The sequence below is a fragment of the Microcaecilia unicolor genome, chromosome 4 (genome assembly GCF_901765095.1).
Source record: "Microcaecilia unicolor chromosome 4, aMicUni1.1, whole genome shotgun sequence".
Lineage (NCBI taxonomy): Eukaryota > Metazoa > Chordata > Amphibia > Gymnophiona > Siphonopidae > Microcaecilia > Microcaecilia unicolor.
Window position 1 is genome coordinate 222,713,694 of NC_044034.1, and position 17,269 is coordinate 222,730,962.

At 46.9% G+C, this 17,269-nt stretch overlaps 1 protein-coding gene across 3 annotated transcripts in view; it reads right to left on the minus strand.

The window, feature by feature from the left end:
* The window catches only part of PNPLA2 (patatin like phospholipase domain containing 2), a 123,774-nt gene that overhangs the window by 33,855 nt on the left and 72,650 nt on the right, over positions 1 to 17,269 (minus strand). For all 3 annotated transcript variants that reach the window (XM_030201260.1, XM_030201261.1, XM_030201262.1), the window contains exons 4-5: positions 8,269 to 8,478; positions 7,058 to 7,118 (exon numbers count right to left, since the gene is read on the minus strand). In XM_030201260.1, coding sequence (XP_030057120.1) covers positions 7,058 to 7,118; positions 8,269 to 8,478 — 271 coding nt within the window. The remainder of the gene's footprint in view (positions 1 to 7,057; positions 7,119 to 8,268; positions 8,479 to 17,269) is intronic.

The following is a 17,269-nucleotide window of genomic DNA, read 5'->3' on the forward strand; positions in this document are numbered from 1 at the left end:
TCAAGGCAGTACTGTGATGTGAATGTGTGAACTGAAAACCACGTCGCAGCCTTGCAGATTTCTTCAATAGAGGCTGACCTCAAGTGGGCTATTGACGCAGCCATGGCTCTGACATTATGAACCGTGACATGACCATCCAATGGCAGCCCAGCCTGGGCATAAGTGAAGGAAATGCAATCTGCCAGACAAACTGAAATGGTGTGTTTCCTGATGGCGAACCCCATCCTGTTGGGATGAAAAGAAACAAAAAGCTGGGTGGACTGTCTGTGGGTCCTTGTCCACTCCATGTAATAGGCCAATGCTCTCTTGCAATCCAATGTGTGGAAACTGCTTTCACCAGGATGGGCATGAGGTCAGGGAAAGAATGTTGGCAAGACAATCGACTGATTCAGATGGAACTCCGACACTACCTTCGGCAGGAACTTAGGGTGCATGCGAAGGGCTACTCTGTTGTGATGAAACTTAGTATAAGGTGCATCCACTACTAAGGCCTGAAGCTCACTGACCCTAAGAGGTGAAATAACAGCCACCAAGAAAATGGCCTTCCAGGTCAAGTACTTCAGATGGCAGAAATTCAGTGGCTCAAAAGGAGCTTTCATCAGCTGGGTGAGAATGACATTGAGATCCCATGACACTGGTGGAGGTCTGATAGGGGGCTTTGACAGAAGCAAACCTCTCATGAAGTGAACTAGAGGCTGTCCAGAGATAGGCTTACCTTCTACACGTTGATGATAAGCACTAATTGCACTAAGGTAAACCCTTACTGAGTTGGTCTTAAGACCAGACTCTGATAAGTGTAGAAGGTATTCAAGCAGGGTCTGTGTAGGACAAGTAAGGGGATCTAAGGCCTTGCTGTCACACCAGATGGCAAACCTCTACCACTTAGAAGAGTAACACCTCTTAGTGGAATCTTTCCTGGAAGCCAGCAAGACTTGGGAGACACCCTCCGAAAGACCCAAGAAAGCGAATTATAGGCTCTCAACATCCAAGGTGTGACAGCCATAAACTGGAGGTTGGGATGTAGAAGCGACCCCTTGTCCTGTGTTATGAGTGTCAGAAAACACTCCAATATCCATGGTTCTTCGGAGGATAATTCCAGAAGAAGAGGGAACCACATCTGCCGGGGCCAGTATGACGCGATCAGAATCATGGTTCTGTAGTCTTACTTGAGTTTCAACAGTTTTTCCCATTAGAGATATCGGAGGATATGCATACAGAAGTATGCATACAGAAGACCTGTCCCCCAACTGAGGAGGAAGGAATCTGACGCTAGTCTGCCATGGGACTGAAGCCTGGAACAGAACTGAGGGACCTTGTGGTTGATCTGAGTGGCAAAAAGATCCACTGAGGGGGTGCCCCATGTTTGGAAGATCTTGCGAACTATGCCCATATTGAGAGACCACTCATGCAGTTGCATTATCCTGCTCAGCTTGTCAGCCAGGGTATTGTTTGTGCTCGCCAGATAAGTGGCTTGAAGAAACATGCCATGTTGGTGAGCCCAATGCCACATCTGGATGGCCTCCTGACACAGAAGGCGTGATCCAGTGCCCCCCTGCTTGTTGGTGTAATACATTGCAACATGATTGTCTGTTTGAATGAGAATAATTTGATGAGAAAGCCGATCCCTGAAAGTCTTTGGAGTGTTCCAGATCGCCCGAAGCTCCAAGAGGTTGATCTGAAGATTAGTTTCCTGGGAAGACCAAACTCCTTGAGTGTGAAGCCCATCTACATGAGCTCCCCATCCTAGAGATGCATCCATCGTCAGCACTTTTGTGGCTAAGGAATTTGGAATGAAAGTCCCAGAGTCAAACTGGATCAAACTGTCCACCACTGTAGAGAGTGTACAACCTCTGGGGACACTTGAATTACATCTAGACTCCCCATGGCTTGATACCACTGAGAAGCCAGGGTCTATTAAGCTGATCTCATATGAAGACGTGTCATGGGTGTAACGTACACTGTGGAAGCCATGTGGCCCAGCAATCTCAACATCTGCCGAGCTGTGACTTGCTGAGAGGCACAAACCTTGGACGCCAGCGAGACAAGATTGTCCACTCTCGTCTCCAGGAGGTAGGCTCGAACCCTCTGTGTGTCGAGCAGGGCTCCTATGAACCTCAATTGCTGGACAGGGTGTAGATGGGACTTGGGGTAGTTTAAAACAAACCCTAGTAGTTCTAGCATCCAAATAGTCATCTGCATGTACTCCTGAGCACCGTCCTCTGAGGTGCTCTTCACCAGCCAATTGTCGAGATATGGAAACACATAAACTCCCAGTCTATGTAGCGATACTGCAAATACCGATAGACAAGTGTGAAGACCCCGGGACCTGTTGTGAGGCCAAAAGGCAACACGCGATACTGAAAGTGATGTGTTCCCAGCCAAAATCAAAGATACTTCCAGTGGGCTGGAAGTATTGGGATGTGAGTATATGCATCCTTTAAGTCAACAGAGCATAGCCAATCGTTTTTCTGAATCCCTGGTAGAAGAGTGCCTAGGAAACCTATCTTGAACTTTTCTCGGACTAGAAACTTGTTCAGGGCCCTTAGGTCTAGGATGGGACGCATCCCCCTGTCTTCTTCTGCACAAGGAAGTACCTGGAATAGAATCCTACCCTTCTTTCCTTGGTGGAACGGGTTCGACCACATGGGCCTTTAGAAGAGCGGAGAGTTCCTTTGCAAGTATCTGCTTGTGCTGAGAGCTGAATGAATGAGTTCTTGGTGGGCAATTTGGAGGTTTGAGATGCCAATTGAGGACGTATCTGAGACAGACTATTTGAATAACCCACTGGTCAGAGGTTATAAGAGGCCACTTTAGGTGAAAAAATGTTAGCCTCCCCCCAACTGGCAAATCATCTGAGATGGACACTTTTTACTGAGGCTATGCTCTGCTGGTGCCAGTCAAAAGTTTGTCCCTTGCTTTGACTGGGGAGCAGCAGGGGCCTTAGGCACACGCTGTTGACATGAACGAGCGTGATGGGGCTGAGCCTGATTAGGCTGGCGAGCTGAAGGATTATACCTATGCCTAGAATAGTAGTAGGAAGCATTCCTTGGCTTGCCAAAAACCCTACTAGTTGAGGAGGTAGATGCAGAAGGCACCTGGTGGGAAAGAAAAGAGATTGAATCAGTATGCTTCTTGATTTGGTCAGGGACCTCCTCAACCTTCTCTCCAAAAAGATTATCCCCTTGGCAAGGGGCATCCGCCAACCACTGCAGAAACACGCAGCCATAAGAGTCTGTATATTGCTATACCTTGAGCAGAGATCCTGGATGCCACATCAAAAGTGTTGTAAGTGCCCCTGGCCAAGAACTTTCGACATGCCTTCTGCTGCTTGACCAACTGGTGAAAAGGCTTGTAGGGAGCACATCCACCAAGTCCAACAGCTGTCGCACCAAGTTTTGCAAGTAGACACTCGTGAAGAGCTAGTAGGATTGTATATGGGAAATGAGCATTGAAGCCTGGTACATCTTCCTCCCAAAAGAATCCAGGGTTCTAGCTTCTCTGTCAGGGGACGCCGAGGCATAGTCCCTAGTACTCCTGGCTCTCTTGAGAGCAGACTCCACCACCATGGAATTGTGAGGTAACTGAGGCCTAACAAAACCAGGTTCTCTGTGGATCCGATACTGAGTGTCAATCTTCTTGGGCATGACAGGGACCGACAGAGGGGACTCCCCATGGAGAGGGACAGTAACAGCCTCCTTAGGAAGAGATGTGTAGTCCAGGAACTTGAGCATCTTAACCCCGGGGCTCATCCTCCACTTTGAAAGGAAATGGAATGGCATCAGCAATTTCCTTAACAAAAGATGGACAATAAAACAATGAGGCAGACCTTGTAAAAATAACGATGTCTTTATTTGTAGATTAAAAGCTCCCAGGTATTCAACATAAAATGCTCGATATGGCCATGTTTCGCCAGTATAAAAATGGCTGCATCAGGGGCAATAGATCACCAGCTGATATAAAACTTCAAAATAAACCAGGCTGCTTGCAGTGAAAAGCAACCACAGCATTTTTTGAGACTATTCCCAGAATCTAGCTTTCTATGTTTTTACAATCACACCATTTTTATACTGACGAAACAGGGCCATGTCGGGCATTTTATGTTGAATACCTGGGAGCTTTTAATCTACAAATAAAGACATTGTTTTTTTGAAAGGTCTGCCTCATTGTTTTATTGTCCATTTTGGATTTGGCGGACTGACTACCTTGTTGCTTTCTGACCTTAACAAAGATGGAAATGAAAGGTTCTCCAGCAGAGACCGTGTCCTTTCAAGTGGAGGAGAGGGTCCAACTGCACCGGGTACAGCACTTGAAGCCACTGGGAGTCTTCGTGAACATGGACGGGAAAACCTCGTCAGCTAAATTAAACAACTTGATGGTGCCTAAAAAAAGGGGCAAGGCACGGAAAAGAAAGGGAACAACCCGACTGGAGTCAGGGCCTAAAAATGGCCTGATGAGTTGAAAAAGATGAAAACTTAAACCCAGGCAAAACAAAGTTAGGAAAATAAAGAACAGGTTTAAAACAAAGCCCACATAAAGGAACCAGAAGAAATGAGGGAAAAAATAGCCGAAATGTACTGAAAAACTCTCTAAAACCTGGCAAGTGAGGCGAGGACAAAAAAAGAGCACCTTCTCCTCATGTGGAAAAAAGACAACCAAGGAGACTGCACTCACACATGCATGGTTTAGCTTTGACAAAATGCCACACCGTGTGATGCAGATCGGTGTCACCCACTTGTGAGAAGATAGAAGCTTGCTTGTCCTCGGAGAACATATTGTCTACATATGTTTATTTTTAATTTGTGGTTAATTATTTTATACTGTGTGAGGGTAGTATGTCTGTGTGCTATGTATATGAAACAGACATGGATTTCTGTTTATCATCTTCAAATCTAAGCTAAAAGCCCACATTTTTGATGCTGCTTTTAACTCCTAACCCTTACTCACTTGTTCAGTACCCATAGTTTATTATTCCTACCTTAGTAATTCCCTCATCTCTTATTTGTCCTGTTTGTCTGTTCTATTTAGATTGTAAGTTCTGTCAAGCAGGGACTGTCTCTTCATGTTCAAGTGTACAGTATTGCGTACGTATAGTAGCACTATAGAAATGATAAGTAGTAGTATCATTAACTGTGCAGGATGGACCAGTACTAATCCGGCTTCTTTAGTTTTCCAATAAGGTTTACTGATGTTCTAGTACCCATTGCATTGTTTGTGGTGCTGTGTTTTCCCAAGTAGGTACTTGTTATGTGACTCGTGGAAATTATGCTGCTATTATAGAATGGTAGACTTGCTCTTTAGGTCCTGAGTGATATTTGTAGTGGTTTGTATTACTTCACAGTGTGCATGGCACTGAACTTTGGATTTTAATTTAGATCACAGCTTTCAAAGTAATAGCTCAAGGGAAATGGAAATGGGACTTGATATACCACCTTTCTGTGGTATTTTGCAACTACATTCAAGGCAGTTTACATATATACAGGTACTTATTTTGTACCTGGGGCAATGGAGGTTTAAGTTACTTGCGCACAGTCACAAGGAGCTGCAGTGGGAATCGAACCCAGTTCCCCAGGATCAAAGTCCGCTGCACTAACCACTAGGCTACTCCTCCACTCCAAGTTACATTCAGGTATAGTAGGTATTTTCCTGTCCCTGGAGGGCTTACAATTTAAGTTTTATACCTGATTCAATGGAGGATTAAGTGACATCCAAGATTTCAAGGAGAAGCAGTGGCCTCCCCGTTTCTCAGCCTTTAGCTCTATTAGGTACAGCTAATAAAAATAGTCCATATTATCTATATTAGCTGTGCCTAATCTTTCATAACTCAGTCGTTTACTAAAGGCTAGTCTCAGCTGAAGACTGGTGGCCATTTGGCAACCTTCCAAAAACATTGATAGGTAAATTATTTCATGGTTGCCAATAACCTCAGGAATTTTGTTATAGTGCTGCTGAACATCATTGTTCACATGGCCAACACGAAGATGCTGGACTGATGAACTAGGGCTAACAGAGAGACAAGTATTAAAGTACCTGCGTATAGTTCCAGACCTCTGCAAATATTTTTCTGTTTAATAGGCTGCATTATTTACCATGCATTATTTTGATTTTTTTGTACATAATTCCTTGAACTGTATTACAGTGTGCACAATACCATCAGTAACAGAGGCATTGTTCCCTCTAAGCTGTGCTATACATCCACTGAATAAAATACAGAGTAGATATAAACACAGTTGAACTACAGGCAAACAAGGAGGGAAAGCATGCAGAGCATAGCTCATGGAATTCTTTCCAGCCTCCCTGTGAGTGTTTATGTATGTATGTGTGTGTGTTATCTGTAAGAAGTGCTCACAATTTAATGTAACAGAAAAATTTTGCTCATTCAACATCAGTCTTCATAGGGAACATTGCTCCAACTTCTCCTTCTCTCCATCTTCCTCACACCCGCAATGAGTTTAGTACCTTACCTCCCTTCTCCAGGGTGGCATTACTCCAACCGACACAGCACCAAAAACATTGAGGCTGGCAGGCGTAGGGCCTTAAGCATGAAATAGGAAGTATGGAGGGGGAGGGAGCAGGCAGGCTTTGAAAATACACAGATGCTCAAGGCCCTGCGCCCGCTGGCCTCTATGCTTTTGGTGCTGTGCCAGCTGGAGTATGGCCACTCCAGGGAAGGGAGGTAACGCACTAAACATGTTGCGGGGAGGGGGGGGGAGGTGGAGAGAAGTGCTGGGGACTATGGAGGAGGGAAGGAGAGAAATGCTGGGCACCATGGTGGAGGGTACAAAGGTAGGGAAGGATGCTGGATGTTGTGGGAAGCAGGTGCCATGGTAGGCAAGGGTAGATGTTGGAGCTGGGGGTAGAGCTGGGGGCAGAGCTTGGCCCCCCAAACAAAAAGACATTCCACTGCCCCTGTCTTCCAACATTTGTGTGGCCTGTAGGGAGTGGAGGTGAGTGGTTAGGACTTGAGGGCCATGGCACATTTAAGGGCAGTAGAGGAGGTGCACTGCCTTTATGCAAAACTTGGAAAAGGAGAATTGTAAGGGATGTGCTCCCTCCTTACCATTCCTCTTCAGGAAATGCAGTGCATCCCTGTATCCTTGCTTACACATATCTCTCAGCACCTGCAAGCACAGTGAGAAAAGGGTCATGCTAGAATGCCACAATGCCCTCTGATGCCCCCGGAGAGAGATATCTGCTCCTCCCTTCCACCCCTGGTTTTCCCTGCCCTGTTCTGGGGACATGGGAACATGCACATTGCAGGAACTTTATGGAAGTCACCAGCAATTAATGTTGAGGGCATAGCAGAGATTCTACATCCCAGAGAATCAGAAAAGGGCAAAGACCATTTCTGTCTTTAAGAAGAAACTGAAGAAAATTCCAAAGAACTATAGAAAAGCCAGCTTAAACTTCAACAGCCAGAAATGTACAGAGATAAACAATCATATGTTAGCACTTAGTCAACCAGCTGCGAAAGAAACAGCCAATGTAGATGTATGAAGCACAGGTCATGTGTGACAAGGACAGGGCCTGCCATGCTCAGGGCACAAGGAAGGCAGGGGTGCCAAAACTGCCCTGTCCATTGCCTCCCCTGTTTGTCCAGCATCTCCAGTTGCTCTCCCTACCACTCCCTCCCAAGCGTACCCGCCAACCTTCCTGTAGGCCCCCCCCTCAGGCCAACCTGACCAATGCCCTTGTGGTCTAGGGCAGGGCAGGCAGCAGTGATCCCTACTCGTTGTTGCCTGTGCTGGTTCTGGATTCAAAATGGTGGCAGCAACCTCTAGCAGTAGTCCTATGAGACTACCATTAGAGGTTGCGACCACCATTTTGAATCCAGAGCTAGAATGGGCAGCAATGAGTGGGGATTGTTGCTGACCCCTTACCTTTGAACACCAGGGCATCATGGGGTGGAGATGCCAATGTGGAGATGGGGGACCTCAGGAGGAGGGTTGAGTGTGTGCACGTGGGGGACAAATATACAGGAGACGGGTGGATGCTTTGGGGTAAGAGTTTTGGAGGTGGGAGAAGGCAATGGATGAGTCGCACAAGACACATTTTATCTTGCTATGGCCCTGCAGCATGCTGAAGATCAAACTGCCTTAATGCAAAAAATGTCACAGCCTATCTCTGGATGATACATGGAGCCCCCTAACAGAATTGTATACTTCAAGCAGGCAGGCCATGCTCAGGTGTTTCCTCTCTCAGCCCACTACATGCTAGAAGCCTCTTCTCCCCCAATCACCGAATAGGGGAGGATGGGATGAAGGGCATTACCTGGGGCTCTGGTGGGAAGAGAGCTTTGGAGAGCCTATAGAGGTTGCTCAGGTTGAACTGGATGCTGGTGTTGGTAATCCTGAGCTCATGCAGGTTGGTGCAGATGTCCCGTGGACAGATATCACTCTCTCCTGAAAATGGCGACACAGTGATTGTGTTCTTCAGCTCATACCGAGGCAGGTTATCCGAAATACCTCCATCAACATACCTCTGGAAAGAAAAAGGAAGATTAAAGATCAACTGCACCCACTTTCCATCAAGAGAGGTGCCAAAGAGCACTGAAAAGGGAAGATTTCCACTTATTTACAGAACCAACAGGGTCCTGTTCTGTGGGGGAGATACTAGGCTCCACTCTTCCTGCTCACATTATACAGAGGCTGTGTATTATCATTCTTATTACATGAACTACTTAGACATGTGTGAGCTAAGTCCAAATCCAAAACAAATTCAAGCTGTCCAACCCCCAGGAAGGTGATGGCTGACTGATTTATGCATTTATGCTCCACTGATAACAATCTAAGCAGAAAGAGATCAGAGGTGACTGGCAGGCCATGTGTGAATGGACGTGCTGCAACAGGAAGGGGTCTACCAGCTCCCCTTATCTTTTGCCTTCTGCCCTGTCATATCATTTTTTCTTCTGCAGGGCTAATTCCATTTGTTTGAGACAGATCACAGTAAAGGCTAATCACAATTTATAGGGTACAAAAACTATTATGGGGAAAGGACAGAGAGAGCCAGAAGCACCTCTATAATGAAAAGGGAAGGGCAGACCCTCTGATCTATCCAGAGCTATTTTTGTAAGTGGGTTCCCTGAAACATGGTCCAAGTTGGGACCCTCAAATCACTACTCTTTGAAGACTTTTACACAAAGCTAAGTTTTTGAAACTGATTATTAGGTTTTTGTTTTTTTTTAAGTATATAATATACTAGGATTATATCCAGTTGAAGTTTAGCCTATCGTCCTCTTCGAGGGCTTTGGCAGTCTCTTTTGATGTGAGCACTACTATATTTTTTAATCTGTTATTGTGTTTTATTTTTTAATTGAAATCAAATGTGATACAATATTTTTATTTCAAATATATGGGGGGGGGGGGGGGGGTTGGTGTTACACTTGACAGTAAAAGCTTCACGCTGCCTCTTCTCTTCTGCACCCCAGGTCAGCATGAGCTTCATCCCTCAAGTCTTCGGCAGCTGCACCTTTTAATCTCTTGATTCACCAACTTCTCTGCCCTCCCCACCTCCCATAATCACTGAAGCTTAGCTCAGTCTTCATTAGAGAAGTTTCAACAAAGGCATGAAAAACATTCCAACAGGCAACTGCATAGGGGCTGCTGCCCTGCTACCAGAAGTCTGTACCAGCGGCCACTCTCCTGCGACACTGTCATTGTTTAGCAATGGCCAGCTGCAGATGCGCGTCACATTTCACAGTGAGGATCAACCAGTGGAGGAGGACACTCTTTCCTAGCAAGAGCTTTGGAGGGGGAGGGGGTGGTTAGCAGTCCAGCTGCCTGAGGACAACCAGGAGGTAAGTCTGCTGCTGGATACAGAACTACTGAACTAGCTGCAAACTTTCACCTGAGGGTCTGGTGATAGTGATGGTGTTGTTATATAAAAGCCTTCTGTCCTCCACAAGACCCTCCTCACCTCCACTTACCCCTATACCAAAGAGGCAGGAGATTTTATCCTTTAGAAGGCAGTAATGGGGGGGGGGGGGGGGAGAGACCTGGCACTACCAGGTGTACCATGGCCAAACAGGAGGAACACAGGCTTCACTCCCCCCCCCCCCCCCCCCCCAGGTCAACTGAACCTGTGGAACAGGTAGTGGCATACCTAGGGTAGTTGACACCCAGAGCTGGTCATTTTTTAACACCCCCCTCCAAAATCCAGTACTAGGCATACCGAAAATACAAAACACTCAGGACCTATAGAGCAATTCTACCATACCATAAGCAGTAACTTCTACGAGTCACACAAGGAAAAGGAAATCATTTTATTACAGTGAGCACTAGAACATCAATTCATCTATTGTAAAACGAAACCAGACAGAATAAGACAGATCGTCGAATCTGCACAGTCAATGCCAACTGAAAGCCATGTCTTTTTCACAAACACAGATACACCCTAATTCACTATAGAATAAGTAATCATAAACTTTCTATTTAGACAAAAATTAAACTGAACCCCCAAGATTCCAGACTCTGCACACAATGCAACACCACAGAAACAGAAAATGTCCCCTAGTACTGTGCAAAATATAAAGACAGCAGATGTAAATTTGAAAAAACTAACAAATACGAATCACCACTTTACAAATTAACAAATAGAAATAAAACAAATGATATCATTTTATTGGACTAATACATTTAGCTTTCAGAGGACAAAACCTCCTTCCTCAGGTCAATACAGTATTGTGCTGTTACAGTATCCTATCCTGACCTGAGGAAGGGGGTTTTGTTCTCTGAAAGTAAAATGTATTAAAATTAGTCCAATAAAAAGATTACCTTATTTACATGTTGTTATAAACATTTATTAACACAGCTACAATACTACTTTATCCTAAAGCAAAAACATAAAAATATATATTTTATTTACAGTTTGTTGTCTCTGGTTTCTGCTTTCCTCATCTTCTTTTCACTGTCTTCCTTCCATCCAGCATCTGTCTTCGCTCTCTCTGCCATCCAGTGTCTGCCCTCTCTGTTGTCCCCTCCATCCAATGTCTGCCCTCTCTCTCTCTTCCTTCCATCCACATCTGCCCTCTATCTCTGCCCCTTCCATCCACCCTCTATCTCTGCCCCTTCCATCCACCATCTGCCCTCTCTCTCTCCCCCTTCCATCCACTGTCTGCCCTTTCTATCCCTTCCATCCACTGTCTGCCCTTTCTCTCTGCCCCTTCAATCTACCATTTGTCCTCTCTCTCCCATCCATCCAGGGTCTGCCCTCCCTCTCGCTCCCCCATCCAGGGTCTGCCCTCCCTCTCGCCCCCCTTCCATCTAGGATCTGTCCCCTCTCTCTCTCTCGCTGCCCCCTCTTTTCAGCCCCCAGTTCTAGCCCCATTATCCCACCTGGTAGGCAGGTGGGGACTGGGGCGCCAGCAGAGCACCCCCCACCCGCTGACACCCGGGGAGGACCGCCCCCACCGCCTCGCCCTTGGTAAGCTACTGGGAACAGGCCAGGAGCAGGCACCACAGAGAGCTGCACAGAATATGTCCATTCACCTGCTGAGATAGAATACTGAAGGGGAAGCAGCTGCACTGGACTCCTTAAACCACAGCTCTTTTGTTCTCTCTATCTCCACCTGCTGGTAGATAGGCATAACCTGCAAGTCTGTGGCCTAGTCTCTAGGACGTAATGGAAGGCAATTCTATACATGGGGTGCCTCCTTTTAGGCAGCCTGATGCTGCACGGTAAGGCCTATTCCATAACGGCATCTGGAGTCTGCTACAGAATACCAGCATAACCAGGCACTGGCACACCTAACATTTACATGCCTGAATTTACACGAGCCATAGACCTGGCGTGATGCGGCAAGAGCACACACAACTTGCTGTATTCTGTGCGTCTACCATGCAAGTGTAGACACCCTGTTATAGAACTACTCTTCACATGATTGGGGGAGCACTTATCAGTATTACTGCAATACAGAAGGGACAGAGATCTCATGCTGCTCTGCTTTGAACGGTCTTTCAGTGGCACCATCACGTCCTAATACTGGCCATCACTGAGAGAGAAAAGGCCAGAGGTCTGTCATTCCCTGCAGGTCACATACCAAGAGCAGCAGAAATCCAGCAGCTGGAAAAGTCACCAAGGTCACAGCAGGGGCGTAGCCAGACAGCAGATTTTGGGTGGGCCTAGGCAAGAATTGGGTGGGCACCAAGTGTTCTTCCCCCCTCAAAAAAAAAAAAATCTCAGCTGGTGGGAAAACGCTTCTTTCCACCTTGGCAGCAGGAATGCACTGAAAACTGAGCATGCGCAGGTGCCAGTGTCGTGGAGAGTAGCGTTTTTGTTACCATCAGGGGGAAATCTTCAGCTTGCGGAGCTTGGGATTCCCACCAGTTACCACTAAACATGTGCTACTGTTGGGTGGGCCTGAGCCGTAAATGGGTGGGCCCTGGCCCACCCAAGCCCACCTGTGGCTACGCCACTGGGTCACAGACCAATGCCTTCCCACCCCTTTTTCCTGGATTAGTGCCAGCCCACTCAAGCACTGCTCCCTGCTCTGCACCTCACAGCCCTCACATTCACCCAGGGTGTAAGGCCCAGGTTCTGTCTCCATCAGTCCTCCCTGTCTGCACTAATTATACCCACTGGCTTGACTTGCCTGGAGCTACCAATTAAAAGGCATGCACTGAATTAAAAAAAAAAAAAAAGAGGCTCCATACATCTGTGAGGCTGCTGTCAATTTCAGAAAAACAAACAATATCCTGCAGGCTCAGCAAAGTCCATATATGTGAGTTCAGGGACGGTGATTTTTTGGTTGGCATGAGACATGAATATCTGCATGGCTGGCAATAACACAGCAGTATTTGCTGTATGTAGTTTTTATTTGTATGCTATTTTGATGTTCAATTTCAGTTTATGCTATTGTATATTGTTCTTTTATTTTTTTTTAGCTTCTTTTGTGATTATGTGTGTATTATGTGATCCACCTAGGTTTGGGTGGAACATAAATTAACAAACCATAAGCATAAGGCGGGAACCTTGGCACATACAAAAAGAAGCTTCAAAGGGCAGGAAGAGCAGAGACCATCCTTACCTACTGACACAACAAACAGGATTAGTAATAGTGATAGCACACTCATCCCCCAGTTTGATCATGGGCTAAGGGACAGGTCTTTAGACTCTACAGGACATTCTCTGGATAAACTCTCTGCCATGGCTCTGTACACTCACAGTTAATTATACAAGTACAGCTGAAAATGTGTCATGAACTTTTACCTATATCCACTGGCGCAACACAAAAACAGGTTTAACCCCAGCTGGGACTGGTAGCCTCACTTCACCTCAGGGTACAAACAACATGAGACATGTTTTAGGGATACAGGGTTTACTACCCTCTGTGGCTGCTTCTCTTTTCCTGGTGGTCTCTATCTTGTCCTTCTCACACAGCCGCACAATCAGTAGTAGCAGACAAACTTATCCAGTGTGCTCAGCAGAGATTTCTGCACTTTGAGTACACGTGCATACGAGTTCCCACAAACAACATCAACTCTCACCTCTCCATCCACTGTCTTTTACCTTTGAGCCCTTTCCTACCTCTGCCCTCCCTCTCTCACCCAATCTGTGAGGTGGTGGCTGCACAGGATCTCCCAAACACAGAACCACTGGGTGATGTCACCCACCTAGAACTGCACAAAGTGCCACCTTCCCCTCCTACAGCTACATAACCTGGTACGGTGCCAACTTTCTGTATTTCTGGGCCTGTGGCTGGAGCGCTAGAGCTCTTTCACTTCTGGTTTTGGTACTCCTTCTAAGGTTCCACAAATCCGTGGGAAGTCTCTTGGTGCAGAAACCCTGCTTTAGGCATCTGAGATAACTCTCAGCTTCTCTGGAGTCATGTTGATTGAGCTGAACTACTAGTACCTCCCCCTACACTGTGTACTCCTGACAGGTCTATGGGAAAGAGCAGAAACTGCACATTTACTGCACCTGCTCCTTCCTCCTGCCAGAGGCACTGCACTAACAATGGAACACTTCATGTCTGCCCTAGCATTCCCTAACACCAGACCTGCCAATACAGGCAACAGCAAGGGAAAAGAAGAAGGCAAATACAGCGTCTGGAACTCCAACAGGATATCCAGAAGAGGCCAGAGTGACCTGCAGGAAGATACGTGCAACTGGAGTAGGCAGGATGGTGGGCATGTGGGGGTATCAGAACATGGCACTGAATCAAGGGAATCTGTTTCTGTTTGAGCAAGAGAAACAAACTGTACAGGTTTTCATTACTGTTAACCTGTTCCCAGCAACCTACCACCCAATGCAAGCAACTGGGCTACTTGTACAGTAACCTGTGCCAACATAGGGAGGAGAGGCAGATAGCGCTGCTGTGGAGAAGAGGGAGGAGTGGCAGACAGTGCTGCTGCAAAGAGTAGTGGAAAACCGGACTGCTGCATAGAGGAGGAGTGGCAGACAATGCTGCTCTGCGGAGGAGAGGAGTGGCAGACAGCACTGCTGGGGGGAGGAGTGACAAGACAACGCTGCTGTTCAGAGGCGAGAAGAATGGCAGCAGTGCTGCTGCAGAAAGGAGGGAAAAGTGGCAGACAGCACTGCTCTTTAGAGAAGAGAAGAGTGGCAGACAGGGCTACCTCAGAGCAGGGCGTAGCCAGATACCCAATTTTGGGTGGGCCTGGGCCCAAGATGGGTGGGCAGAACCCCACCCCATCCCACAGGTGATTTGGTCTCTCCTTCTCTCACCTGCATTCCATATAGTTTTTCAAACATCCCCCCCTCTCCCGCATACCTTTTAAATAGCAGATTATCACCAGCACCAAGCAGCAACTAATACACACTGCTCATGTTGGCCCTACAGCCTTCCCACTGATGCAACTTCCTGTTTCTGCATAGGCGGGAATATGTCAGAGGAAAGGCTGTGGGGCCGGTGCAAGTATGTATCAGTTGCTGCTTACGCAGGTGAAGATCTGCGATTTACAAGGTATGCGGGAGGGACAGTTGTTGGGAGTTTTCAGCTGGTGGGGCTTGGGAATCCCTGCCAGCCACATCATAGGTTTGCTGCTACTGGGTGGGCCTGGGCCACCCAGGCCCACCCTTGGCTACGCCACTGCTGCAGACAGGAGTGGAAAACAACAATACTGCACAGGGGAGGGGAGGGTAAAGTGGCAGACAGCACTGCTGTGTAGTTGAAGATGGAGGGTAGAAGATGGTTCTGCTGGAGGGAGGAGTAGCAGAGAGCACTGCTGTGAGGGGGAGGGAGGTGTGGCAGATGGTGCTGAAGGCTTGTTCAGAGGAAGAAGGAGGGAGGAGGAGTATAACCTGTCCCAAAGAAAGAAAAAGGGGGCAAGGTAGAAAAGACAAGATCAAAAAGAAAGAGAATATAATGGTGAAGATGTATGCTCAATATTTTCTGATACATATGTGGTGGTGGGGGGGGGGGGGGGAGTCCTGCAGTGCAGGAAGGTCTCTTCTTGTTTCCCTCCTCTTATCTTGCTAAGAGAGGCATCTCAGCACTAACATAGTAACTTCAGGCCTAGAAAGAGGAATATATTTCTATGCTCCTTCACCCATTAATCTCATGGTGAACACAACCCAAAAGCTCCCCACAAAACTCCTGCAGGCTGTCTACCCAGAGGAAGGTGAAAACCAACCCCACAGAGGAAAAGTACTTCCTCCTACTGTTTTCTTCTTTCTGAAGCTGTTGATGTGTCTATAACAGCACTGTGCACCCTCAGTGTTAAAGCAGTGCTTCTCAACCCGGTCCTCAGGACACACCCAGCCAGTCAGGTTTTTAGGATATCCACAATGAATATGTAAGACATTACATCTGCACTACTTCCACTATATGTAAAATTAATCTCATGCATATTCATTATGGGCATCCTAAAAACCTGACTGGCTGGGTGAGTCCTGAGTTGAGAACCCCTGTGTTAAAGTAAAAGCCTCACTGGAACCTTGTGTCTCATCATTCATTCATATAAGCCTGAAAGCAGGGAACGCTGAAGCTTGTAAGGGCTGGAGAAAGGTACTGTAAGGAGGGAAGTTCGTTATCACATGCAGGCAATGGCAAACGTGGATTACCTACTCCAACAAGGCTGGGCAAGGGCTCAGATATAGTAGGAATGAATTAGGACACTCAAAAAACTTAAAGCTAACTCAACAAACTGGAATCAGACTCTTCCTATAGCTGCTACTTCTGGGTCAGCAGTGTAACCACTTCCCTGTAGCCTTGCACAAGACAGGAAGTTAGCATAACCCTTCCCTGTTCTCAGCTACATCTCCAACCAGTTTACACAATGTTTCAAAAGCAGGGTTTCCCAATCAAGTCCTGGAAGCACACCTAACTGGTCTGGTTACACTGACTGCCACAGTGTACATGCGTGAGATAGATTTGCATAGACTGGAGAGTTCAGTCTGTGCAAATCTGTCTTATGCATATTTATTATGGATACCCTAAAAACTGTATCAGTCCTTCTAGGACTGGGATGGAAACTATTGCTGTCAAGTGTGTCAAGAAGGTCAAAGTAGGCAGGAAGCAGTGACATCTCTACACAGAAATACTTGTGGTGGCAACAGGAGACCAAGCCAGGGCTACCAAGAGGGGGGGGGGGGGGGGGGCAAAATTCCCCAGGGCCTGGCACTAGCATTGCTCTCCTGTTCCTGTGTGCGGCAGCGCCACAAGGCAGAGTACTTCCTTCCTGCCGCATCCAAACAGCCTCTTTGGATGCAGCAGGAAGGAAGGAAGGACTCTGCTCTGTGGTGCTGCCGCACACAGGAACAGGAGAGCAATGCTAGTGCCAGGCCCTGGGGAATTTTGCTGCGCAAAGTGATAGGAGCAGGACAAGTAAGCGGGATAGGCCTGGAGGGGGGACAGGCCCCTAGGGGTGTTTGCCCCAGGCCTGGCTTTGTCTCTCTGCAGCCCTGGACCTTGCCACACAACATCAAACACCTCTCCTCCCACCCCATTTTTAAACTAGCAATATAAGGAAACAGGACCTTCTATGCATAAAGAACCCCCCAGCTAGTTTCTGCGAACAGGTAAAACTGCCATTATAATTCATACCATCATGAATATTGGGTGCAAGGGGCCTGCTTTTAAATAGGGCCAAACGTTTTGCAAAACAACACAAAATCTGCAAAAAGACATTCAAAACCTATATAGCAAACTTGACAAACCATAACAGACCTAACCCACCTATGAAAAGACAGTGTTATAAATATTGCACTGGGCCTTAAAGTACCAATATATCTACTACTGGGAAACTAGAACAAGCTGGACAGTTATAGGTTCCTACACATACACTACATGTCAGCAGAATCTTTCACCTCAGTC